Below are 27,631 nucleotides of genomic sequence, written 5' to 3'. Positions count from 1 at the left end.
CTCCCCTCCCCTCTCCTCTCTTCTCCTCTCCTCTCCTCTCCTCTCGTCTCCTCTTCTCTTCTCTTGGCTCGGGTGTGGGAGGAAATGAGGCTGATGTTGGCAGAGCCGACGCGGCCAAGCTAAATAGCCAGACCATCTCGCCCACTCAACAGGCGATACCTTTTGGGTGGGACCGCGCGGCGCCGCACCCACAAAGGTTTCGCCCATTCAGCGAGCAAAAACTTCATCTCGCCCAGTGAACGGGCGAGATCTACCTCTCTCCGATTAATTAAATCACATAAAAGCCGCAGATGCCTAGGCCCACAACATCTCGCCCGTTCAACAGGCGAGGCCTTGTTCTCGCCAGTTGAACGGGCAACGGTAGGATAGATATGGGCTTTTTGGAAACCAACGTGTTCTCTTGAAATTATTAAAGAAAAAATATATATAAAGAATTCCGGGGCTGCCTCCTGTCGGCCTTCATCTGGCCCAACCGCGTGGGCGCACCCATTGACCTGCCGCATGGGCCTTGCCATATGCAAGCCTGCCACATGGTCTCAATAGAGTTTTTTTATTTTTATATTTTTTTCATTAAAATTTTAAATAAATAGACTCCTCACGACAATATTTGCAAAAATAGGCGTCTATCAACCCCTTTCAGATGGCGGTAAGGATTGCCACAGTAACAAGACCACCCCTTACCACCCTTTGAAAGGGCGGGTGGAGCTAATCGCTCTCTCAAAGGGCGGGTAGGGGGAATCCCCACGCCCGCCACTCTTACCGCCCTCTCAGGGGGCGGTTAGGGGGCCGGCCCCGTCCCCCCTCCCCTTCTCCATCCTCTGATCGACAACCACCCCGCACAACACACGACGAAATTGATCCGCTCGATCGCCGCTCACTGTTTGCTATCAACTGTCATAAGCATTGATTCACGAGTAGCTTGATTGCAATTTTTCGGTATCCCGTGGACTTCCTCTCCTGTTGCCCTCGCGTCCTGTTGCATGGCCCTGTTTCTGTCGCACGCCACAAAAGGATCGGTCATGTTACCTTGTATTGCTCGGATGCCCGGCACAGGACGAAACCGAGTCTATTACGGCACAGTAACCTGGCTCAAATGTCGCCGGTCCTGTCCGAGTTAAGCTCTAACAGGGCCATGTCCTGATCTCCGTGACCACACGAAAAGGCGCCGCCGCCTCCTCCTTAATGCCGTGTCGGCTCGAGCCCCCTAGCATCGCGCAGCCACCTTCTCCCGTGCTCCCGCACGATTTTCCCATGCAACTCCCCACGCATCCACTCTGATCGGCGCCAAGATCAAACCGACCACCCGGCCCGTGTGCTTCCTGCAACGCCTAGCCGACCATCTTCGCGCGCTCCTGCGCACGGGACCTCCACGTGCCTCTGGCTCCCGCAGCCGCTCGTGGCTGCGATTTTTTTTATATATTTTTTCTTTAATAATTTCAAAATACATATCGGTTAAAAAAATCATATCTAACCTACCGTCGCCCGTTCAACAGGCAAAGAACAAGATCTCACCTGTTGAACGGGCGAGATATTGTGGAATTACCAACGCACTAGATACAACAACGTTAAAAGACACAGGACAGTAAAATGCTATCTTATTACGTAAGAGGTTGGAAGGCACCAAATCAAATATCGCAAATATCAGTGGCTAAGCCAGGATTCGAATTGAAGCCCTGTAGCCACTCCCGGACTTGAGAAGAGACACTGTCCATCATCAGCTTATCGTCATCACGGAGAAGGATGCCCCATTTCTGTATGAATGATATAGCGATGGTCAGAACTTCAGCAGGTCTTTTGGAGAATTTCTTTTCCATCGTCATAGTGTTACTTGTCCTCCAGAGAGCCCAAACAATACTTTTAAAAAGAAAAAGTTCTAAGTTTTGAGAAATGTTAAAAAAACTTTGGGAGCCAACTTACTCATAAGTCAGCTACCGAGGTAGGGAACCCATTACAACCAAAGACATCTCTCAGGACACTATGAAAACTGTGCCAGCATACACCTAAATAATATATGGTTGACATTCTCAGTTTTACCACACAGACAACAGTGTATGTTCCTTTGCCAACCCTTCTTCTTAAGGGAGGAGGCCACTGGTAGCTTATTATGTAGAAGCTGTCATAAGAAGATTTTGATTCTGAAGGTTAGTTTGGTTGACCAGATTTTCTTAACCCTCTTGTTGAGAACCTCTTTAAAAATCAGAAATCTATATAGGAATTTAGCAGTAAATCTCCTTGGTTTATTTAGAGCCCAAACCACTTCATCTTCTGAGTCATTCAGGCGCACATTACACAGCTTGTGCATCAGCTCTTCCCATTGGAGCATATCATTTGCAGTTAAACTTCTGTTAAAATAAACCTCTCACTCATTATTATCCCAACAATCAGATACTAGTGAATCTGGGTCAGCACACAAGCTGAAAAGACCGTGAAATTGAACTTTTAGAAGAGTCTCTCCCAACCACACATCTTTTCACAAGAGTACCTCGTTCACAAGTCAGTATGAAGCTAAAATGAAGTTGATCTGCGCAGAAGGTAAGTTATGTCTGGGATTCGTCATTCTTGCTCCATTGAGTAGGGAATAATTTTCTTGGAACAACACAGTCTTGTTATTTGCAAGCAGTTGGAACATTTATGTCTATGGACTTTTTTGGATCATATGGTTTGCAGAATGGTATAATACGGAAATTCCCTTTCTTGTCAGCGTCACAACATCGAAATTTTCCATTTCCTGTTATCTTACCTAAACCATTCTCAGCGGTTCTTCCTGGTGCTTTGCTGCATGCCGTGAACCAACAGCGGGCGTTCGGGGATCGTCAGCTGTTCTTCATCTTAACCACTCCTGCTGAAATGATTTTTCTTATGATTGTTATTAGGTTGTGTTGCGAATTGCTGCATGAGTAAAGAGAAGCGGCGGGAGTGAGGACAGGGAGAGAAAGGAATAGAAGGGCAGAATATATAATTTTACAAAAATCTTACAAGGATGGGACCTATAACGGCAACTCTCTAACAGTGTGGTAACAGAAATGGCAAATTAGGGAAGAAGTTTCAGAGCCGATGGCATAGAAGGAAATTGGGATTTCTTGATGGCAGATCAGGGAAAGGGCTAAGTTCGAGTTGCAAATAAGGAATTTAGTCCTATATGTCTGAGAATTTAGTGAACCTGCTGCCCTTGAAGTGGGGACTGTAGTTCTGTAAATATAACACAACGAGATTAAAATGAGATATAAGCAAGCAGTATAAAGGTCTCACAAATGCTTTACTATAATGAAAAGTCTTCCCTATATAAAATGATTTGTAAAGGTGCCATTTCTACAAAAAGCGAACTTCACACATGAGCTCGGAATGTGAATAGCAACAAGGACCCCAAAAATTAGTTTCACACATTGCACACAACTTCCATTCTATGTTGGATAGAGGATTTATACTGCTCTATCACACTGATACAAAAGAGGAGCCATGTAAGCTTAGGTCGTCTGCTTTTCTGTTTGCGTCCTTTGCTGTACCAAATGATCATATGTTTACTCAGCTCCTCTGTTTGATGCTTAGGAAATATTCAAAGATCTGGCTCTTCACGGTTTCCAAGCTGACGGTGGTGGTGGTGGAGTTGGGAACATCGGCGGAATTGCAGAGAAGATGGTGTTCTTATCAATTCCAGACTTTCCAGTATTGATGTCGGCTAGAGAAATCAGTGCTGCAACCAAACCAGCATTTGCTGCAAGAGTAGGTTCTGTGTAATTGTAGTTCGTGCGGACATCTTTGAAACCATCATGCCTGTCAGGGCCAGCGACCATTGCTCCAATGAGGATATTAGGGTTTGCCTTTTTACTCTCCCTCCATTTAAAACCTCCTTTGCATCCATACTTGACACCATTATGAGGTATTGATGCGCCTCTGTGATGAGGACGCTTGGGGTACTTGTTTCCAAAACCCACAACGTAGCTCATCTTTAGTGGGTTCTTGCCAAGGATGTAATCAAGCTGCAAATTGAAGGGATTAAAGTGTCAATTCACTTTGTCTGCTAATGCAACATCAATCACTTAATGAGCATTAAGAACAAAACCATACCTGTGACTTGGCAAACTTGCGGAGGACTTCTGTGGTGTAGAAATTAGGTCCGCAGTACCAGCCAGGTGTATCCGCAGCTTCAAGATAATTGCTATATAAAGAAGCAAGGAAAGCTGCATTGACAGCATACTGAAGTGGCTGAGGCCTTCCATGGTTGAGTTGTATCAATCCTCCTGCAAAATGTTCCATTTCTTAGCTTTCTTCTGTGGCTAGCGAGAAAGGTAGAGAGAAACAAAGAGGGACATCATGATTCACGAACCTTTAGTAAAGTTGAATGAATTGAATAAAGGTAAATATGAGCACATAACGTTATCGGTTTGGTTGTGGAATGTCCTTAATATTTCTTCGTAAGGGTACCCTGGACTTAGGAAGAGCCGCAACCTGCTGAGAAGAACCTGGGATAAAGAAGAAACTATGTTAATGTTGGACCAATATTCATTAGAAGGCTACATTATAACATTTATCAGCCTTTCTCATTTTCCTTAGTGGTCTAGTACTCTAGGTTCTTGAGAAAAACACATAAGTTTTTCTTTATGTTCAGATTATGCTAAGTGTTTCTGACATAGTACAGGGCATCATGTTTTCCTTTCCATTCAGATTATGCTGAATATTTTTAATATATTCAGTTCCAAAGTATGAAATATGCTAACCTGAGCTCCTGGAAGTTTGTCATCCCAGGTAAATACTCCATAGTTTGGACTATCAAACCAGTAAGCTCCAGCATGCTTTGCCATTCCTGGAGCTGTGGCAACTGTAAGGTATGAATTGTTCCCTGTGGCAAAGTACATCCATGCACCACCCCACACAAACTCATCCCAGTAGCTGGTGGAATTGTAGAAAATTGCCTGGTCAGATCCATTGGGGCTGTATCGCCCACGCTGCAGCCTGCCAAACTTGTACAGGGCTTTTGCACCATGGACGAGCTTGTCAGAGTAGGTCTTGCTGTCCTTGAACACTATGGAAGCCGCAGCCAGGGCGGCGGCCATTTCAGCAGCAAGATCTGAGCAAGAGTGGCACTCAGTGACAGGCCTGCGGTAATCGATATCCTCTGGTCTCATCCAGCAGTAGTGGTCATTAGGCGTGGAGCCTTTAGAGGTGTCGCCTATACCCACCTGCAATAAGAAGTTTCATATGGCATCAATGGTTTGCTGTCGCTACAATTTGCTGTCTGCTGATGCGTTGTCCAAAGGACACTGAAAATTTACTCAATTGGGTGGATCTGATGCCCAATTGAACGGAGCAAATAAGCAGACCGAAATGCTCAATGTTTACTAACCTGGGCAACAATCCGGTCGATTGTGTCGGCAGATGAATTGAAGGTCTTGAGGAGGTAGTCTGTGCCCCACTTGATCAGCTCCTTGACATGGTCGAGCTCACCGATGGCCTCATACTTGGCCCTGTACTCGATCACAGTCCAGCTGAGCATGGTCATGGACCAGGCCATGGGGTAGTTGAACTTGATGGCGTCCCCTGCGTCGTAGAAGCCTCCGACCAAGCTCCTCCGGACGCTACTGTCGGAGAGGCCGTCCTTCATGCAGGAATTGCCCCTCCAGCTGACGCCGTTGTGCTTCGGCAGCGGACCAGCTGACATGCCAGAAGACACATCGTCAGTCCGAAGGTGAGCAGAATTTTTGTCGGTGGAATCTTTCTGTTCATCAATTTAGTTGCTTATACGAATTCAGGTGTTTTTGCCATCTTTTTCAGATCAGAGTGAGAGACAGTGGTGGGTTTTTTCTCTCCCACGTGGACTGTGATCTGGTTAAATATGTTGGAGTACATATGAGTGTATATCTATTGGAAAAGGTCAGATCTTTGGCACCCAAGGCGTGCTAAATGTAGAAATGTAGAATGAAATATGTGCCATGAAAAGAAGAGCAAGAAATGGCATGACGAACATCTCTAACTGCCAGAATTATCTGCATGCTATGGTCCATGGCCACGTACAACCGGATCTGTGCAGAATTCGGCGAGAGGAGGAACCGAGGAAGGAACGGGGCAGCAAAAATGCACTCACATCGCTGGGCGTTGAAGAACATGAGCGCCTTGTGCAGGGCCTGCGTGTACTGGTCGGGCGGCGGCGGCGGCGGGCGCTTGTGCGGGACGAGCTTGACGATCATCATGACGAAGCCGATGAAGAGGCCGACGCCGAGGATGGTGCCGACGGTCCACATGAAGATCTTGCGGTCGACGACGACGCAGCCGAGGTCGACGTACTTCTTCTTCTTCTTGCCCGCCTGGTCGCCCGGGCCGGCCAGGAGCCAGCTCTGCTGCGTCTCGTCCAGCTGCCGCATCAGCGCCGCCCGGTCCAGGTCCCGGCTCCGGTCGTCGTCCGTCGCGGAGTCCGCATTCGAGATCTCCAGCGGCCCGCCCCACGGGTCCCGCCCGAACATCCTGCCGGCTTTCTTGTTCCTCCTCCTCCTACACCGGCGCGGCCGCTCCTCCTTTCTTCAGCGGCGGCAATGCGACTTCTCGGAGTGGGAGACGCACGGGTGAGCGGAGCAGGGCGCCGAGGAGGGAAAGGGGGTGTGCCCGAGTGGGTTAAGGAGGTGGCAGCGCGGCACGGCACGGCACGGCGTTGGGTGGTGCGGTGGTGTGCTTTGTTATGGCGTGCGATGGGGTGGAGCGCTCTGGTGGTTGGGGCGTCGCTATCGTCCGTCCGCTTGCCGTCTTTTTGGGTTGGCTGTCTCGTCTCTCGTTGCCGCTGCGCTATCGACGGAACCGACGGGCGAGCGGGTGGGTGCGCCGCGCCGTGTAACGAGAGGTGAGAGAGAGGAGGTCGGGGGTGGTGGTGGCGGTGGTGGCCACTCCACTTCACTTGTGGGGGCTGCGCTGGTGCCTTGTGCGCGTCCGCGCTGGTGTGATGCCCCTGCCCGCGCACTGGTCGTCCCTGCGGGATCCTTTGATTACGATGACACTCTATTAATAAAATGTGAGATCCTTTGAGTTAATAATTATAGATTGTATATGTAAATAAGTGAAACCACATCTTAGCTTTTTTTTTAAACGAAAAAAACTCCCTCTTCATTACTATGTAACAGAACTAATATTAGAGTATCTTACGATCAGTCAGATGAATAAAATTAGAAAACTAAAGTGTTAACAGAGAAGACCAGAAAAAACAAAAAAGCTATCAGTTTTACAGAACAGTACTGATAGGACTAAAAACATATTAAAAATATAAAGAGTTACAAATCAATCGACCAAATCAGATCACACACAGGAGAAAAAACTCATAAAAATCACTGAGCCTCCTCAGCATCCCAGTAGCTACCACATCTTAGCTGTGGCAAAAAAAAATCAATTAGCTATGGTTATTTTAGCTCTAGGAGAAAATGCGGTCGTCACTGTGGTAGTTGCAGGATATTCGAGTGGTCATATAAGAAAAGGGAGGTAGGTCTTTGTTATTAACTTTTTTAGATCTGGGAGGCATAGTCGTTTGTGTCTCATCAAACTGTACGTTGCAGAGAAAGATTGGAGCCAATAATGCATGAAAGCGACAGCATTTACTTGTTCCCAATTGCTTTGCTTTCCAAATCAGTTGCCGTTGCTCAAAGCCTGAAGCATCACATTCCTGGTAGTACTAGACTAGTAGTATACTAACCACGCATTGCTGAATCAGACGACTCTCTGTTCTTTCTCTGTTGTTTTCCCCATTTATAATGCATAGTTTAGGCCCTAGCAGCCTGATGCCCTATGGTGGCTCTCCCTTTCTTTTTCTAACCAACAACTACCATTTCTTGATTTGAACCCCAGGCATATATACTAACTAGGACATGAATTATCTGCTACATACCTGTATGGCTGTATTAAAACGACATTCCTATCTTCCAAGGTGCCTACCAGAATCAACTTTGCCTGCATCAAGAGGTTCCTTTAAAACAAATAGCCACATACTTTATGGTTTAGTAAGAATCAGCATTGTGTTCCCAACAAAAGAAAGAAGAAACGATGTTAAGATGCTGAGTCATGAATACCATTGCTGCTATGTACTGACGTACTACACACTAGTACTAGATTAAGAAAAAAGCCATTGTGTGCAGTGAAAAACTAGTAGTTGGCGTTAATGCACACCTAGATTGGCGAGGGGTCACTCTCTCACACACAAGGTGAGGTGGGCTAATTTACGCCTCCTCCTGGCAGGACGGGGACTAACCAGCAGCAATAAAGAAAACGAAAGGAGAAATAAAAATACTGATTGAAAAACGAGATCCGGGCAAGCTGTCGGTGGACTGCTGTCGGTGGCGGATTCTTGGACCCCCCACCCTTGCGTGCCAAGACTCGTGTCGTCAGATGATCATGTGCTTTTTGATTGGGCTCCTGAGGATTTTTTTTAATTTTTTAATTTATTTTTTAGTTTTGGTTGACCTAAGGAAAAAATAAAATTTGTATTATAAGGATATCTTCAGTGATTATCTCCAGCTATTATCTTTTATTTTTCTCAACATGCTTCTCAAAATATTCTATTTAAATTTTTTTTTATATCTCACAATGCTTAAAACTATCTTTTATTTTCTCTATTTAAAAACTAACTCTTTAAGATTCTCTTTCACATAAACAAGGTTTATCTCCATATCAACTTCATCTTCGTATTCACCAATTCTACTCTCTCTACATAAGAGCTAGCTACTATCTATCACAACTGGAGCTACCCTAATGAAACATGCTCTGACGAGGGAGCACCTGTGTGGGTGGACCTAGTCCATCATAGGTGCGTATGGAAGAAAAGTGCTGGGTGAACCTGGACTCAAATTCAATGGCCGTTTCATCCTTCTGGAGGACTCTTTTCACGACGGTGGGAACAACTCGTTAGTGTAGTGATTCTGAAGTCTCGAAATCTCAGAAGATTAAAGTAGAAACTTCACGAAAGAGACCCACGCAATCCATGGTTAGCGGGGCAGGGAATAGAACTCCGGCGCTCAAAAGAAACGAGCTGCCACACCGGTTAGCGACATGTAGAAACACATATTGCGTGACCGTTGCCCCGGAGCTCCGCCATTCATTCCAAGAGCGTGCACGTCTCGACCTCGATCGGCAGGATGCTCCTTCCAACTTCCTTGTGGGATGAACTAGGGGGAGGAAAAAAAAATCTTTGCATCCTAGCTATCATCTTCGCCTAAGGTGCAGGCTAGCCAGCCGATCAAGGGCTCACTCCACAGATACAGGGTGAAAACAACCATGGTTAATGCAGGTGTTTATGCCTCTGTTCATCAAGATCAAACCTTAGGTTTCCTCCTTATGTCTCAACCAGACAATTTTTTTTTTCAAAAGTAGATGGTATACCTATCAATAGCGATATATCTATAATAACTTCGTCAATCTTCAAACTTCATATCTTTAATCTTTAGTAGATGTTTTATGAGTGCGTACATACAATAATATGAATATATACATTGGTCTAAAAGTTGTACTAGTGTTTTTTTTAAAAAAAAAAAAGATTCCGCGTGAAAGCACCAAACCAATCAGCCGACCTAGACAGTTATTTTTTTCTTTTTAAAAAAAAAATCTTGAGAGTTCAATGGTGGTATGGCAAGAGCAGGATACTATAAGAGTGAACAATGATGCATAGCACGTGTGGGGACATTTGCTGCAACTAGAAACACTACTAAAATATAAAGACACCCGGGCTCTTCCGTGAAATGTAAGGAAGGGTCAGGCGATTGCTTCAGACCGTTGCACTCGCACATGTTTGCATGTCTTTATCCTGTCAACAAGGAGGAACATGAAGGTTGAAGCACAAGGCTGCAGCAAGCTACCAAAAGAGTGAGCGTTTTGTTTATTGGAACCATCAGTTAGCAGAAATCATGGCTATGATATGGAGACAGAGCACACAAAAGCCTGAAAGTTGCAACAAGAACCAGCATAATGAATACATTTTTGTACGGTTCAAATCATACCGCGAAGGAAACACGGGGTTGAGAGAAGTGATACAAGCCTTCTTATGGTGTGCACAGGACATCAATTGGCGTAACAATGTAGTGAGGTCCCTGTCTTATGGTGATGATGAAGTGTGACTTGACGCTGATGCTTGGAACACAGAGGCGAATTTTTCTTCAGAGATGTGCATCTGTGAACCAGAATGAAAGAGAAATGCAATCTCTCGATGCAACAGGATGGCCATCGTCTTATGCGCTAGCTTTGGTCAGTTATCTCCGGTACCAAAGTTCCTGTAAAACTTCACCTCACCCAACAGCGATTTCACGTCATGACAACTGGGGACATGATATGGACACGCCTTTTCACCAAGTAAAGATCTGCAAAATGGTTACCAAAGAATGTATGTTGGTGTATTACTGTGGCAAAGATCTAAATTGTGCATAACGAGCTAGCGTATTGCTACGTTTTAGATTCAAAATGTGCATAAAGAAACTAAGACAGTGGCACACCTTGTGTGCAATCCTTGCCTCAATGTTTCACCAATCATCTCATGACCTTCGCTTTTTCTCTGACCATGTTGGCCCATATATTAGCAAATTGGTCCTACCAAACCTCCTGTCGGCTATCTGTAGTGTTTGAAAATAAGTGAGCAACTGCAACGGCAATCAAGAAAGCTAAGCACTACCGGATCACATCATATTAGAGCTTAAGTGGAGTAAACAAGAAGACAAACCTACCTTTATAAGGCTTCCACAGGATTCAGCCATATCTGTTTTCAGTGGGTACTCAACTAGCTAAATAAACATAGATGAAGTCAGAAATGTGCATAAAGGCAAAATAGTTAGGTTTACATAACATGGAGAACTCACAATGAAGCAGTCTTTTCCAACCAATGGTGACCTTGCGAGTTGGTCGATTAGTGTACTATAGTTGACCTCAAGATACGGCGGTGTTACACTAATATAATCAAAAGAAGGATATTTACCTGAGAGATACAAAAAAAGAGTCAGAGAAGAGAAGAAATACTGTTGTTAAAAGAATCCAAATTACCTTGTTCCTATGATTAAGCATACAGATTTTATCTCATGGCAAACACAATTGTCTATGTCATTAGGATTAACCTGGAAAAAGATGCAGTTCTTTCTTGAATCAGAATCTACACCTTACAACACAATAAACCTACTACTAAGATTTCAATGTACAGCTAAACATCCTTGGCATGTCATTTGCATGCTCTGAATTTGCTTCTTCCCAACTGAACTAGTGGCATATATTATTGTTATTTTACCAGAAAGCAATGCCTAAACAGAATAAGAGTCTTTTCACGAATTGCTGAATTCCATCTAAGAATAATTTCTAAATACAACTGCAGTCTTCACATCAATTATTGCTAATTAGATTAGCAGTCTAGCACACAATCAATTTAAATCAATAATCCATAATTTCGTTAACAAATGGATCACACTGACAGGGGCATTAACATCTCAATCTAATAGGCTTTGCACGGGTCATCAAAGTGCTGTTTCTTATTTGGTCACTCACTACCGTTTCTTTATCTCTATGACTATAGTAATGTGTGTTTCCTGAAATGAATCCTACCTTTAGATTTTTCAGCATTGGACAAGAAGTTTTCGACACGGAGCATATGTATGTGTGAAACATCAAGAAATCCAGTACACTCCAGATTTGGTTTAAGGACCTCAGAAATAACCCACGGATCCATCTCAACAAAGTGCACCTAAATAAAGACAAACAAATGAATAAATGGGTCACATTACTTGACATTTATGTCATTTACCAAATCCAGTTGCAGAATTGAACACTTTTAGCAGCAGAATTTGAAAGGTATCTCTTAACAGACTAGATAGCCCCAGAAAAGATTTCATCATGAATATTCAGTAATCAGTATAGAAGTTCAATTAAAAATACACTGAATTGGATGTGCTCCTGTGCATAATTAATGAACGGTAGGCATCTATATAATAGCACCAGACTTAGATATATGCAAACGAATTAAGAACTATTGTACTAGTGTACTAGAGGCACTTGAGTTTAACTTGTCAATTTCCATGACTTCAAGAGCAGAATCATCTCCAATCTGAAGGAGATTCAAATGTAAATTCGTAAATGGTTCTTCTAAAAAAACATGGGTTTTCATAGTTGGGAGCATGTTGATGGCTTAATTGTCAACATTAATGAAACTTCATGTGCTAGCACCCGCGATAACTAAACTGCAAGGGCCCATAAAGATATCGGAAATGAGGTAACTCAAGACATAGTTATGTACCATGCACAGAGCCATAGATTAGCTATTAGTTTGCACTAGACACACCCCTTGATGAAATTTCCATTCACATATTTCATGGAACTCATTTATAATTCAGATAGAATCAGAAGATGAGAACAGCTAATTAAATGTGAGTGCTTCGAGGGATTATTTTGGTGAAGATATTGCTCATTGATTCACCAAAACACACTAGAACTTGGTTGTAGGAAGTTTGCTTTGGGATTTTTGGACTAGTATGCACTGATGTTTAAGCTTGAGTTTTGGGAGAACCTCTGAACATCCTCGGCTCATAGCTTCAATTCCAACTGATCCAGTACCACTATACAGATCTAACCACCGACCTGGTCTGAGTGAAGCAGGAGAACCACCAGCTGACTGCAAATTATCCAAGAATTAACAAAGGTCCATGAATACACAAAGGCGAAACTATACAAGGGGCATAGAAAATTCAATAAATGGATACTTGTAAAATATCAAAGGCTGCTCCTCGAACAACTTCCATCATTGGACGAACATCCCTCCCTTTTGGTGAAAGTAATTTTCTTCTGCGAACTTTTCCACTTAGTACCTGAGAGAAACACAAGTACTTTAATCTCTAAAATACATCAATAGTAAAATAGTGACATTTTGTGTATAAAAGCACGTGAACAACTTAAACAGTTATAGAATAATTCCAGCATAGAGGCTTGTTTAAAACAATAAAAGAGTTGTTCTACAAATCTAGAATTTCAAATTAATGTATACATATGCACGCATAGTTGGTTTATTAAAAAATAATTATGGCTATTTTAGTCGCAAACAAGTAGTTTCTTTTATTTGGACAAACACATAAACAAGTTATGGCCTTTTTCAGATGTTGCAATCTTATACATAATTTGCAGAACAACAAAATGACAACAACTGCAGGCGTGCTTGGGTGTCTTGCCAGCCCAGGGAATTGACAACAATCTTGCTTCCCAGTTAACTGTTTGTATGGCTTACAGATGAATCACAGTAAGGTCCACGACACATGACCAGTGGCATGATACATCATAGTACCTGATCAAATCTAATAGTAGTATTTAAAAGAAATGTAGAAAATCATGTCAAATGCAAGTAAGATGCTGCGCTACTAACCAAAGTTATAAAAAAAACATGCAAATGCTAATAAGATGCAGTGCTACTAATCAAGGTACGTAACTTTCTATCCACGGGTATGCACCACAGGCAACACTGAACCACAAACTTGAAGCAGCTTTTGGTTGTCTCCAAAGCTTAATGCATGGCTCTATCACCATAAAAAAACAGATGGTAAATTCATTACATATTTACATAGCTCATACGGGACTAAGCTTGAATTGCCTACCACCCCCGCACGAATGAATACTGAATGCATATGAATGCATGCAATTAGCATACCAGTCCAAATGCTCTACTAGTGTGATTGTGAAACAGATACATACAACTAACAGCATTACACAATCCAAAACCAAAGCCACGGTTCCGATCGAATTGTCCGAACCTGAAGCATCTTATGCGTCTCCCGGCGCTCTGCCGCCTTCTTCGGAGCAACGGATACCTCTGCCGCATCCTCCCCTCTCCCCGACCGCCGCCTCCGCCTGTCCCTCCTCTCTTCCTGAAAAAAAAACAGTCAAATTACACGTATACGCATAGAAATCAACACTACGAGATCCCAAATCATTCGAACAAACCCTGGAATCCTCCTCCACTTCGTCCTCGAAGTCGTCGGGGTTGAGCCCGTACCGCTCCAGGAAGCGCCGGCGCTCCCTCGCGGCCGCCGCGCCGCCCGACGGGGCCGCGGATGCGGCCACCGGGAGACGGCGGGCGCGGAAGCGGAGGGATACAGGCTTATTAGGGTTGGTGGCGGGGAGAGACGGGAGGAAGGAGGAGGAGGCGAGACTGGCGGAAGCCATTGGCGATGGGTGGTGGCAGCTCGGAAGCTTGCCGTTCCTTCCCGGGAGACCACGAGGGGATAAGGGGTTTACTCAATCCCTGAGAAAGCTGATACTGCAACAGTGGGCCACATCTGTCAGTGGAAATAGAGCCCATCCGTCCTGCTCCAATCGCTTCGGCTCTGGATTTCAGAATTTTTGAAACAAAGTATACGTAGCTCGAGAAATTTATAAAACTAAAACTGTTTTGTGTTTATGTTAGTCATCTTATTTACATTATAGATTAAAAATATATATTTAAATTATTTTATATTTATCTATAATCTATAAATATTAGATTTGAGATGAATCTAGAACACTATATCTGAGATAAATTTAGGAGCAGGAGGTCTGCCTGATCGCATCACCCTTGTAACCGTTGCAACGATTCGGGAAAACTAATTTTCGTTCGAAAAATAAAGAAAAGAAATCATCTCGTAGCCGTTGCCCTGGATCCCCCTCCCTCCCCGGCCACCTTCTCACCCAACGGCTCTATTGTCTATTCCCGTCCCCCGGTCTCCCCCCCCCCCCCCCCGGCTCCACGTTGATCGTTAGAGTTTAAAGCCTCCCCTTCTTCTCACCTCTCTTACTCTGCTCCGCCGATTCATTCCACCAACGCGGAACCCTAGCCCTAGAGAGAGTAAGGCAATCCAGAGATCGGCGCCATGAACGACCTCATGACCAAGTCCTTCATGAGCTACGTCGACCTGAAGAAGGCGGCGATGAAGGACCTGGAGGCTGGGGGCGACGGGATCGAGCTCCCGGAGGCGGCGGGCGGCGTCACGGACGAGCGCCTGCGGGACTTCTTCCAGGAGGCGGAGGCCGTGAAGGCGGAGATGGCGGCCATCCGCGACGCGCTCGACCGCCTCCACGCCGCCAACGAGGAGGGGAAGTCGCTACAACAGCCCGACGCCCTGCGCGCGCACCGCGGCCGCGTCAACGCCGACATCGTCGCCGTGCTCCGCCGCGCCCGCGACATCCGCGCCAGGCTCGAGTCCATGGACCGCGCCAACGCCGCGCAGCGGAGGCTCTCCGCGGGGTGCCGTGAGGGCACGCCGCTGGACCGCACGCGCACCGCCGTCACCGCGGGACTCCGGAAGAAGCTCAAGGACCTCATGCTCGACTTCCAGGCTCTGCGGCAGCGGATGATGTCCGAGTACAAGGAGACCGTGGAGCGCCGCTACTACACGCTCACGGGGGAGGTCCCCAAGGAGGAGGTGATCGAGCGCATCATCTCCGATGGGCGCGGCGAGGAGCTCCTGGGCGCGGCCGTCGCGGAGCACGGCAAGGGCGCCGTGCTCACCGCGGTGCACGAGATCCAGGACCGCCACGACGCCGCGCGCGAGGTGGAGCGCAGCCTCCTCGAGCTCCACCAGGTGTTCCTCGACATGGCCGTCATGGTGGAGACGCAGGGGGAGAAGCTCGACGACATCGAGAGCCACGTCGCCAACGCCTCCCACTACGTGCAGGGCGGCAACAAGGAGCTGGGCAAGGCCAGGGAGTACCAGCGCAGCAGCCGCAAGTGGCTCTGCATCGGCATCATCATCCTGCTGCTCCTCGTCCTGCTCGTCATCGTGCCCATCGCTACCAGCCTAAGGAAGTCTTGACTGAGACGGAGGAACAACGCCGGAGTTGTGAATTGTGATGAGGGGTTCGAATTCGATACGGTTGATGGGGGTGGGTTCAAATGATCCGGACACTATGCGGTTGTGTCGCGTCATGCTGTTTGATTTCGTGTTCCTTAATTACTTGCTGCCTGAATGTTTCTGTATCCATCAGGATTTAGCTGATGAAAACACCGTTAATTGCAGTTCCTGTTTGTTATTGAGTTTGTGTATCACAGTATGGCTGCCCTGTTTGGTTTTTATCCTGATAATAGATTCTAGCCACCGAAGCAAAAAACAGACTGTCACAATCTAAAAGCTGATTCTCACAATCTCATATGAATGGGTTTCTTCACATATTGTACTATGAAATCATACAATTCACTATCTCATATGAATCCGCAAAATCTAGATTATGACAATCCGCAACAAAAACAAACACGTCTCAGCAGATTTAGTGGGTTTGGGAAACTCTGCAAATCAAATGCTACGATTTTTTTTTACAATCTACATTGAGATGGTGGTGATATAGACGTGTATGCTTCTTCGTTTTCTTCCGCCTCAGTTCTTGTGTTCATTGAATTGAGGACCAGCTAAACCGTTATGACATGCAGAAGCTAAATCATTATTGTACAGAAGAAGATTGTTGCTGTGGTACTCAAATTTTTAGAAGCTGCCCATGGATCTGTTCTGCCCTTGTGGCCTGATCCCTGGTGTGAAGGCCCAAAGAAAAGAAAATATTATTCATAGCTCGTCAGGCCTTGAATAGTTAGTTAGCTTATTCCTCTCGTCTGATGTTCTCATGGCCCATCAGGGAATTGTGTCCTCTAAAAAAAATCAGGGAATTGTGTCGATTCACGATTTAATTGTGACGAATGACTTGAACTCGATTCGATGGGTGGATGGCTTTGAATGATCTGGACACTCTGTGGTTGCGTCTCATGTTGTTAGATTTTCTATTCCTTAATTTCAGCCTGAATGTTCCTGTATCCATCACAATTTAGCTGATGAAAACACCGTTAATTGCGGTTCCTATTGATTATTCCAGCCAGTGTATGAAATGAGATTTGATGGACTTGGGAGTTGGGAGACTTTTGTGAATCAAACATGACGATTTTACAACTTGAATGACGATGATATGGATGGATGCATCTTCAAATTTGTTTTTTTAATAATGGAATAAAACTATCCTAGCCTCTGCACTATAAGCTGCACATAACTATTCATTATTATAAAGTTGCAGCTATATGTTTTCACACCGCATTGGAATATCTAAAACCTTAAACACAAAATCATTGTTGATAGTAAATTAAACATTGCATCTATTACTAAATAATCATCCATATTTAGCGAAGATATCCATCATAATACACTCCAACAAGCAGCATGCCACGTTTATACGGTGAGTCTTCTTCTTTTGCAATAGGGACCATAAGCAAACTCAAAATATGCCTCTGAAAATAACCTGCATGGAGGAGTGAACTGATGTCTGTCAATAACAACATAAGTACGACTTAACTAAATTGTCCAACAAATGACATTTGTCCCAACAGAATTTGGTACTTACGTTTATATTTAATTCCATTAAACTAGTCTCCAAACATGTGAGAAACACTTGAAGGAGATAAACCAAAAGTAACTTGTATCGTACGCTATATAAATTTAGCAAAATGACAATTAAAAATAGGTGTTGTATACTCTTATAAAGATTAAAAAATAACGCTTGGTACTACCTTTTCATTGCCTTTTAACTAAATTATCTTTTGTTAATGTCACAACCCTAAACCCTAAAATATCTTTAAGGAGAGTTTCAATTTCCACAAGTATTGTTTACGTGTAAGACACCATCATTAATCAAACCTCTATGCATAGAACTAACTAGTGGCAGAGCTAGGATGATGAGAGAGCCTGGGCAAACTTGTAAAGGAATAAATTATTAATAAAAAATATGTTATAATTAATAAAGCAATATTTAAATATTAAATTTTCAAAAGAAGGAAAATATGTTCACAAGTAGATAATAAAACTTACATAAAGAAAATTTTTGGAGCTCGTATAAATTAGCTATGAATTTTACAAACTATCAGCACAAAGGAAAAAGTGTGACAAACAGCAAATCCAGATTATCCGGGTTGGGCCGAACACTCTGGGTTCTGGAGCCTCCGGCTGACCCTCTAGGTGGGGGTCCTCTGTCATCTTCAGCTGGGACCACCCGGATACTCCAGGTTGATCCATATACTCCGGGTACCGGAGTCTCCGAGTGAACCTCCGAGAGGGGATTCTCTGTCATTTTCAGCTGGGGCCGTCTGGGTACTCCGAGTTGATCCGGATACTCCGCATAGGTCCAGAACAGCTGTTTTGAAGGCAAAAATTGGCCGGTTTGATTTGGGAGCCTCTCCAAGCCAAAGGGGAACATGTTTGGGATAGTTCATGGGGTCTAGAATTCACTCATTAACCTAGCAAGTCGATTCCTAACTCAAAACTCATCCAAATCTTTTAATTCACCCCAAAGCTCAAGAACACCATAACTTTATAACCTAAGCTCCAAACTCAAAATGAACCAACCAAATCATGTATTCTTGCCATAGGAAACCTAAGGGACTTACCCAAGATGGTTGTGGAGTTGGGTGATCATCGAGTGATAGAGGAAATGGAGGAAATCGTCCAGGAGACGAAGAAATCCGGTGTTGCTCATGTTTCAACCCTAAACACCAAAAGACACCAAAATCGGCTTGAATCCTTTAGGAAAGAGCAAACGAATTGGAGGGATGGATAGCTTATGAGATCGTGATCGTGTAGATACCACATGCATACCTTGATCTTGCTCCTAGAGAGAGAAATCCGAGGAGAAAGAGAGAGCTTGAGGGAGAGGGGGGGCAGCAGCAGCTGCTGCAAGGGTGGGAGGCATGGGGAGTGAGGGAGGGTGAGAGTGAGTGAGCTGCCCACTTGGAGAGAGGTGTGGGGTGGTTGGCCCACATGTGGGCCCTATTTGATAGAGAAAGGAGGTATTTTTAATATGATTTCTATTCTTTTCTCTCCCAAATTTCTTTCTCTTATTCAAATAATTTTAAATGAATTGCTTTATAGTTACAAAACAAAATCACACAAAATTAAACATAATGCTTAAGAAGCATATTTATGCTTAATTATGTAATTACAGATGTTGGGACGTGACATGCTCCATGTAGCTGGCCTACGCATCTACGTCCGCGAGATCCTCGATCTCTACATTATGAGTAACAAAGAAAACATATTAGCACTGATAAACCCTGATATATGTAACAATTACTTAGTCATGAAGTGGTTATCATACCTGGGGCAGGTACGAGAGAAGAGGAAGGACCCACGTCCACGATGAAAGGCTGCGAAGACTCATCGCTGCCGTAGAAATTGTCACCGGCACCGGTAGTAGAGAAAGAGTGCATCGCTGAGGGGCCGTTGTAGTGCATGTTACCACCACCAGTGACCGACTAGCTCGCCGAGTCGCCGCCGCAGAAGGGGTTATCAGGCAGGGTGGAAGACGGTCTCGAGGGCTCGGCGACGTACGTGGGATGTACCGGTGGCTATGGCAGGGTGGTCAACATGGCCGAGGGGCGTGGAGAAAGAGGAGCCAGCGCTCAAGGTCCCATCAAAACGTCCGTGGATGACCTGCAACTCGCAATCTTCATCACCTTCTAGACCTGCTTGTAGATTCGGTTGAATGACACGCTCAACTCACTCCTAGAGATGTCGAGGCCACTGTACAACTGCTCATGGTTTGTTCGTGCCTCGACCTCAATTTTATTAAGTATGTCCTTCTGTAAACAAAAGTTTCATTTGATTAGATAATTTGTCCGTCTGCCGATGGGTGATGTTGTCCGCCAGTTAATGAAGAAAAGACAAAAGGTAAATTCATCAGTTTATAACATAAATGATATGATTGAACATTAAAAGCATTGTACCACAAACTGAACGAGAAAGGCTTTCATCGAGCCGTGCTTCTCCGACCCTGGAAAAGACCTGAAGAGGGCTAGGCTCTCCCTCCTAGCAACGATAAAGAAGCGGGCAAGGAACTCATCGTGTCATTCCACGCCCACGTCCCTCGCGCCAACTATAGCACCCGCATAAGGCATGCCCCACAGCAAGGAGACATCCTCAAGCATGGGAGCCATCTCGCTGCACGAGAGGTGGAAGGTATGTGTCGGTGAATTAGGAACCAGGGGTCCCCGAATCCCGAGGCCAGGCCAGCTATCCACCACGTGGCACCTTCCCGCGGGGTTCATCTCCGCGAGGTACGAAAAGACTAAGTCCCGGGAGAGGGCACTCGGGGCCATAAGCAGTGGTCCCTGAGTACCCGGGTTCCCTGATAATCTGCGAAGACTAAGTGACCGGGATGAGAGTGCTCGGGGAGGTGAACAGTGACCCCCGAGCACCCAAGTCCCCCGATGACCAGAAAGGCCGAGTACCGGGAAGGGTGTGCCCGGGGCTGCGAACAGTGGCCCCCCGGGCACCCGAGTACCCCGAGGACCCAAGGAAGGTAGTTCCGGGAGAGAGTGCTCGGAGCTGCGAACAGCGGCCCCCGAGCGCACGGTTCCCCGAGGATCCGAACAGTCAATTTCGGGAGAGAGTGCTCGGGGCCGTGAACAGTAGCCCCGAGCACTCGGTTCCCCGAGGACCAAGAGAGGGCGTTTCCGGGAGAGAGTGCTCGGGGAGATGAACAGTGACCCCCGAGCATTCGGTTCCCCGACAGCCCAAGGAGTCTTCCATCGGTGGTCCCCACAGGGGTCCAGCGATGAGGTGTCAGCCTGTGAAAGGCCCGATGCCGCATTTAAGAGCTCGCGTGGCCTGTCACCTCCAACTGCTCCCGTCACGCTCGGTGTCAGTCCCTGCTATATTCTGGCAGAAGGGCGTGGGGACATTTAATGCACGGGTCCCATCCCGCGTCATCCGGCTCACCTCGGGATAGCTTCGCAAGGCCCGAGGCGCCCCGTCTGCTGTCCTGCTGTGGCAGGCGTACAAGACCGAACGGGCACGCCGGGCCGCTCTGCAGCTGCCCGGTGGGCCCTCTCCACGGCGCCCGTTGCCAGCGCCATTATGTCGACCGAAGACCGGGTGGGGGACGCGTTTTCAACCCCCTGTCACTTCGCGCAGAGGCCATGATGACTCCCTTTCCATTTATGGCACCTTGGAACTCGTGCCCTCCCTTTCAGGGCATGCTACCGCCAGCGGGTATTTAAGGCAGCCGATAGGCACGTACAAAGACAAGTTAAAGCGATCCAAGTTAAAGCGATCCAAGTTGAAGCGATCCAAGGTGAATCTCAGTGAACCAAGAACAGAGAAGAACATCTTCGTACAAGCATAGAAGCTGAGATCACCAAGAACAAGAACAATGAGCTCGAGGCTCTAGGATAGACAGACATTCTTGTAACCAGCACATCCCTGGGAGACATTCTCAGGGCATTTATAGCATCCACACAGGAGTAGGGTATTACGCTCAGTGCGGCCCGAACCTATCTAAAAATCCCTCCAGTGCATTTACTGCATTCTGAAAGATAGCAGCCAGTTCAACTAAAGAGCTCATTATCTCCATCCCACTTCGAACTCATCAAATCATTCCACACCACCTGCCATTGCATTTATACCCATTTATTTCTGCAAACATATTCAGAATCATCCCCCCGGCTGAATCTCTAAAAGGGGTCCCTCAAGGTCCCTGCGATAGGAGTTAACCCTCCGACAGTATGCATCTCGGGACACCACCTGTCCACAAGGGCTGCAAGCAGGGCCCTATCATAGCTAAAGCGCATGGCCAACTCGGTGCCCCCCCAGCAACGCGTCCACCTCCACCATCTGACAAAGTGGAAGAAGGTGAGTAACACACAACCTGCAAACAAAATACGTTTAGCGAAGACTTGCGACAACAAGCCGTAAACAATGTTATTTTGAGATGTTACAGACCTCGGGATCTATCGAGCGTCAATCTTCATGAGCAAATCTAGCACACAGGGTTGTAGTACCAGGAGCTCCTCAGTCTACACGGCGGTGAGGTACGAACGGTGCCTAACATCGAGATGAAGGTCAAGCAGCTCCCGGTGCGTCATACCTGCAAGTTCAAAAGTTATTTACACTTTGTTAAGCAAATCAAATACACAGTAACAAGTAAGAGTGCAACATATGATATGAAAGATTAAAGTGTCCAATGCGCACACAATTATGTTAATATAGTTTCATACATACATTCGATAGGACATAACATACTCGACAAAAATAGCAATCACAACTTAACACATTACAACCTCAAACATAATAACAGTCTCCCTAGATCAATAGGAAACTATAATGTTGCGAACACGAATATTCATCACACCATGAATTACAACATGAATCAAACTCAATGAGTAGACGAAGCCACCGATCGATGAGCAAGTGGATGTCTCCCATCTGCAGTTGAGCTAGAAGGACCTACTTCATCGAAGTTGGCACATGTACACCAATGGTGCATTTCTTGTAAGTGTGCCCTATTCCATTGCGCTTGCTACACCATTTCGCATGACAGTCAACTTCTGCTCCGTTCATGTCATTACGGATTCTCATTGTCCTACGACTTCCCTTCTTCTACTTCATCTTCTCGGGATCAGGGATGAACACACAATTTGGTCTAGGATCCTTCGTGAAAGAACCATAAATCCCAAAACCATATACATCATGGTTCCAGATGCTGAAGAGAGCTTCCTTCTTGAAATAGTCCGGGATGTACCTTCGAGTCCTCATGGCCATCATAGCACACGCAGTAATAACATGTGAGCATGGTTTATGCAGAAGCATTGACTTATAGCAGCTACAAACGCACATGTCATCGAAGAGGGTGAACTCCTGGATAACTCTCTCACACCTGCCCACACCCCTCCTGCCTTTGTCCCTTAAAAGAACTTTGTATATGTGTTGTGCAGTACTATCGGTGATATGGGAACCGGGGGTTCCCGAGTCCCGAGGCCAGGACAGCGCAGTGCCACATGGCAACCTCCCTCGAGGACCATCTCCCTGAGGGCCCGAGAAAAGCCAGGTCCAGAAGGGGGTGCTCGGGGCCAAGAACAGTTGGTCCCCGAGTACCTAGAGTGCCCCGAGGATACGAAAAGAGCCAGGTCTAGGAGGGGGTGCTCGGGGCCAAGAACAGTTAGTCCCCGAGTACCCAGAGTTCCCCGAGGACCCGAGAAGAGCTAGGTCCAGGAGGGGGTGCTCAGGGCCAAGAACAGTTGGTCCCCGAGTACCCAGAGTTCCCCGAGGACCCAAGAAGCCCCTTACCAGTGGACCCCGCAAGGACTCCACGATGAGGTGTCGATCGGTGGGAGACCCTATGCTGCATTTAAGGGGGAGCGTGGCCGGTCACATCCAACCACTCTCCCCCACGCCTGCCGTACTGAGTACGTCAGTCAGTGCCACCACCTGGCAGGAAGACGTGGGAACAATTAATACGGTGGGTCCCATCGCATGTCCCTTCGCGGGTCCATGGAGACAGACAACTTGAAGATATCTTCGATGGGCTTGAGGCTTATCGCTTATCGCCCCGTTGCATCAGACCGTGTCAAACCTACTCTGATCGGATAGGCAAGAGAGGGTACTCAGAGGCTAGCCGGTGGGCCCCCCTGCACTTGCTAAAGTTGGGGTGTAAAGACCGATGGGACCATTCGAGGGGTGCATTTTCAACCCTCTGTAACATCAACTGTAGACCAATAATGGTTGTTTTTTATTTATTATTTACGGGAACTTGTGCCCTCGTTCTGGGCACTCCCTGGAGGGCCTCCCCCCGTAAGATAAAAGGGGGAGCACTTCGTAGAAGAACAAGCCAACAAGAGACCCGAAAGACAAGCTCAGGAGACCAAAAGACCTGACTTGAGACTTCAGATAGCCAGAGCTTGTAACACAGAGAAAAACGAGAGTGCTAGAGATCTAGAGAAAGGCATTCCAAGAGCATTAATAACACACTAGACACACAGGAGTAGGGTATTACGCCTCCGTGCGGCCTGAACCTGTCTAAATCCTTGGTGCATTTACTCCTACTAGCTGACGATCATTCGTTCCGCCTAAGTCCCATACACACGCATTAACCCCACGTACAAGGTAGATCCAGAATCAACCCCTCGGCCGAATCTCAAAGGGGATCCCTCAGGATCCCCGCTTGCGGTGTTCATCCACCGACAAGTACCCATGGGTTTCACCCGGTGCATCTTTGCCTTCTCCATTTTGTCTTCCATGTACTTAGTGATCTTTGTCCCATAAACTATACAAGTATCATTTTGCGCTGACTGAGCTAATACATAACGGTCCCTTAAATAGTTATAGGTTCTTTGAAGTATTAACTCTATAATGCCAACAAGCGGTAGGCCTCTCACACCTTTCATCACCTTGTACACATCTGCTAAATTTGTAGTCATAATATCATATCTAGCCCCTATTTATGTTGTAGAGAAGAGCTCACTTCTCATTCGACTCATTCTAAATCCACTCGCTGAATGACCATGTAGATGTACCAGTCCTCCATGTTGTGTCAGCTTTATTGTCCGTTGGCAGGCATTTAAGAGCTACTGGTTCGTCCTTCAATCCTATAACATCCTGACTTTTAGCATATAGGTTATAGAAAATTCACTCCAATTTTAAAAAAATTGTAATTAATTAAACCAACTTAAAATCAAAATTATGAGTATATAAATTAAAATGTATTAACTTTACTAAGTATTACAAAGTGCACTAGAGTTATTTTTAAATTAATCCCTGCATTAAATTGATTCATGTGCATTTGGTTTATTGTTCTTATGGCTCCTTGAGTGGAGATTCTAATCTGAGTGTCCCTCAAATTCAAATCTATTCTTAGTTTTTTCAGCTCAAACCCAATTCAAATTCAAATCTTTTTATTCAAATCATCTTCTAAATATTAGAGCTCTACCTTCTTTTCATAATTCAAATATACTTATTTGAATTTATGCTAAGTCCAAAGCCAAATTCAAATTCAAATCTCTCTTTTGAATTGTCCCAAAACCCTTTTCCTTTTCCCTTTTTCTTTTTCACCCCTGGCCAAATCTCTTTCACCTTCTCAGGCCGCCCCTTTTCTCCCCTCGGTGCAGCCCATCACCTGGCCCGGCTTCCCCTTCTTCTCCCCTGCTCCCCACCAGTGCGCCTGGGCCACGACGTGCCTCGGCACATCTCATGCGCGCCCAGGAACGCAAACGTAGCCGTCCGCGCGTCGGCCACCAGACCACGCCCACTCGCCCTCGTTGGCATGCAGGCCCTGCCATCGCGCATTCTCCTCCTCTAGCACGACAGCGTCGTGCTGTCTGCCCGCACCACTACGACGGCTGGTGCATTCAATGTGTTGAAAACTTGCCTCTCTCTCACTCTCTCTCTCTCCCCTCTCTGCTCTCTCACACAAGCCGCTCGAGCCATCTGATGCCGCTTGTCTTCGGCACCTGTGGCACGCGATGGTTGGCACAAAGCCGCCATACCGCGGGAAATGAGGTGGGCACCAGCATGCCAACTCGCCATCGTCCTGCTCATCGAGGACAACATATCATGCCGCACCGCCTCTATGTTCATCCCTCCCCCTCTATAAATAGGGTAGCCTAGCCTCCATTTTCCTTTTTTCCCAACTCGCCACCACCACTGAGTCGCCACCATTGCTCCGTCGCTATAGCTTTTTCGTCGCCGTCTCTTCCCCAAGCAGTCGAGGAGTACCAGGAGCTCCTCACTGTCCCCGTGCCATTCTCCATCACCCAGGATCCTGAAGGGACCGCACCCGAGCCGAAGATCGAGCAGCTCCGCCGCCGCCGCACCATCGCATCATCGGTAACCGTCCAGCCCATCACCGTCTCCAAGGTCGATGAGCACCCCCGTCCTCTCCTGCACCCTCCTAGGTAGCATATTGCCATCCTTGTGCCCCATTTTTGCGTAGCAGCATGCAGCAGCCAGCTATTCTTTCATCGCCGCGTTGAACTCTCACCGCTAGCATGCACATACCCTCTGCGTGTGGACCGGCTGTCATGCCGTGTATCCTAGGAGCACAAGGCTCCTTTTCCTTGTAGGTAGACCATGCGTGGTGTAGGGGAGGTGCTGCTCGTGTTTTTGCACCGTCGTTGTCTTCTCCAGCCGTCGTCTGACACTGCTCCGGTCACAACCTGCCATCGACGAACCCCTAGCCAAGTTCCTTGTAGTGCGTAGGTGGCCGGCTTTTTCATGTCATCGTGGGACTCCAGCGAAAACCCAGTTTTGGCGAGTCCTCCAACGCAGCTTCACCATGATTGCTCGTCGCCCGTTCACACGCCGCGCTCAGCCCACGCGCCATCGTTCTGCCAAGCCTGCCTAGCCGCTAAAGGTCGTGCCCTAGTGGGCCATCCCAGCTTCCAAGCCTGGTCCGACCCAATCCAAGCCCATTTTGGCCCAACTTGGGTTACTGATGATGCTTTTCAACTGGTCATACTAGTTAATCCTATCAAACAATTGGCATGCCTTAATTTTTATCATCCAGAATACATATCACCTTAGGATTTACATGTCGTTATCTATATTAACATCAGATGATATCTTGATATCTAGAATGCTTAGGACTGAATATGTCTCTCTAGAGACGTCGCTTTCAAAATACGTCTCTTCAGAGACATCGCTTGATCATTATCAATGTTAGCTCATATACCATGAATCCTTGATGGTTGTGAATTTCATGATGGTTGTTAAATCCTTGATGTCGTGTGTGATATGACGAGTATCGTGTAAAAATGGGTGAAAACTATTTTGGCAAGGGCAGGTAGAGTAGCACTCTAGACGAGGATGCTCTTGGGGGTTTGAGTTACCTTTGTGGTATTCATTGCTAGAAGGTGTCTACCTTGGCTGCTTAAGGACCGAGTCATTTCGCTGATGTGCTTAGCCACCCCAGTACAACCATGCGTCATGTATGGGCCAGACTTGACTTTTCTACCATCGGACCAGGTTGGGCATCATACTAGGAGGCTAAGAGCAATGAGAGGTCAAGTGACTATTTGTCCCTCTTTTCGAATGTTTGGAACTGGCAACAGCTTAAAAAGGGAACCGTCGTTTAGTACAAGGCCTCTAGTACTTGGGGAGTTTCGTAGAAAAGATCGGCAAGAAAGCTGATTGAAGTGTCTCGGTATGATTTTCTCCTATGCTTGTAACGGTTGGAGGTTGAGAATATCACGTGGGTACAGTATACAACCTCTACAGAGTGTAAATCTATCCAAATAGTCGTGTCCACGGTCATGGACAGGCGAAAGAAGAACCTTTTTGACTAGACTCAGGGTGCGTGTGTCCTGATGAGTGAGTGTGTGGACTAGATATCCGTGTGATGAGGTTACTGACTCAACCCGTAAGAAGTTGTGTGGTACTAGAGGTATACCATATGTGATGATAGGGACTGCAGAGTGAGGTGTAGCGTCTCCCAGGACGAAAACCCCCCAGATATAACTTGTTACCTTGTTTTCTAGATTTAAACTATTTTAAAGTTAACATTAAAGGATACAATTGAATACCTATATAAACTGCTTTGCGCTTAAAACTAAATCATAAAGTTTTATCATTGAGTTATCCTTTATGTATCTATCAACACCTTAAAGTAGTATAGAACTTGCTGAGTACTTTTCAACTCACTCTTGCTATTATTTAGATGAGGAAGCTGACGCCGACTTCGCTGGAGGAGAAGGCGAGGATGAAAAGTAGATTTAGTCATCACGTTCGCACCCTAGTTGCATGTGGCTTTAGGTAGTTATTTTCACTGTGCTTTTTTATGGTCGCTTGGCCAGGTCTATAATATACAATATGGTTTGTAAACCTTTTGTACTCTAAAACCTTAATACTTTATGTACAAAGTTTAACTGTGATACTACAAATGT

At 46.1% G+C, this 27,631-nt stretch overlaps 3 protein-coding genes across 4 annotated transcripts; 1 reads left to right on the top strand and 2 right to left on the bottom strand.

Annotated features, from left to right (window-relative positions):
* Positions 1-3,237: 3,237 nt before the first annotated feature.
* On the bottom strand, positions 3,238-6,938 carry LOC133915503 (endoglucanase 10). The gene is made up of 6 exons (XM_062358689.1): positions 6,080-6,938; positions 5,342-5,649; positions 4,716-5,177; positions 4,325-4,460; positions 4,066-4,238; positions 3,238-3,977 (listed from the first exon to the last, which is right to left on the bottom strand). The coding sequence occupies exons 1-6, from the start codon at positions 6,453-6,455 to the stop codon at positions 3,570-3,572; spliced, it is 1,863 nt and encodes a 620-aa protein (XP_062214673.1). The 5' UTR covers positions 6,456-6,938; the 3' UTR covers positions 3,238-3,569.
* A 2,963-nt stretch (positions 6,939-9,901) lies between these two features.
* Positions 9,902-14,205, bottom strand: LOC133915504 (uncharacterized). 2 transcript variants are annotated; one of them, XM_062358691.1, is made up of 9 exons: positions 13,918-14,205; positions 13,728-13,841; positions 12,690-12,794; positions 12,497-12,601; positions 11,539-11,677; positions 10,809-10,924; positions 10,677-10,733; positions 10,467-10,565; positions 9,902-10,316 (listed from the first exon to the last, which is right to left on the bottom strand). In XM_062358691.1, the coding sequence occupies exons 1-8, from the start codon at positions 14,137-14,139 to the stop codon at positions 10,488-10,490; spliced, it is 936 nt and encodes a 311-aa protein (XP_062214675.1). In that variant the 5' UTR covers positions 14,140-14,205; the 3' UTR covers positions 9,902-10,316; positions 10,467-10,487. The 2 variants fall into 2 exon arrangements, with proteins under 2 accessions (XP_062214675.1, XP_062214674.1); XM_062358690.1 differs by having other exon boundaries at positions 10,449-10,565; positions 13,918-14,203.
* Positions 14,206-14,730: 525 nt separating this feature from the next.
* On the top strand, positions 14,731-15,985 carry LOC133915499 (syntaxin-111-like). The gene has a single exon (XM_062358685.1). It carries the CDS (start codon positions 14,823-14,825, stop codon positions 15,762-15,764), a length of 942 nt encoding a protein of 313 aa, XP_062214669.1. The 5' UTR covers positions 14,731-14,822; the 3' UTR covers positions 15,765-15,985.
* The last annotated feature ends 11,646 nt before the right edge of the window (positions 15,986-27,631 follow it).

Source organism: Phragmites australis, chromosome 4 (assembly GCF_958298935.1).
Source record: "Phragmites australis chromosome 4, lpPhrAust1.1, whole genome shotgun sequence".
NCBI classification, from domain to species: domain Eukaryota; kingdom Viridiplantae; phylum Streptophyta; class Magnoliopsida; order Poales; family Poaceae; genus Phragmites; species Phragmites australis.
The sequence above is the reverse complement of the archived record's forward strand: the minus strand, read 5'-3'. Positions and strand labels throughout refer to the sequence as shown.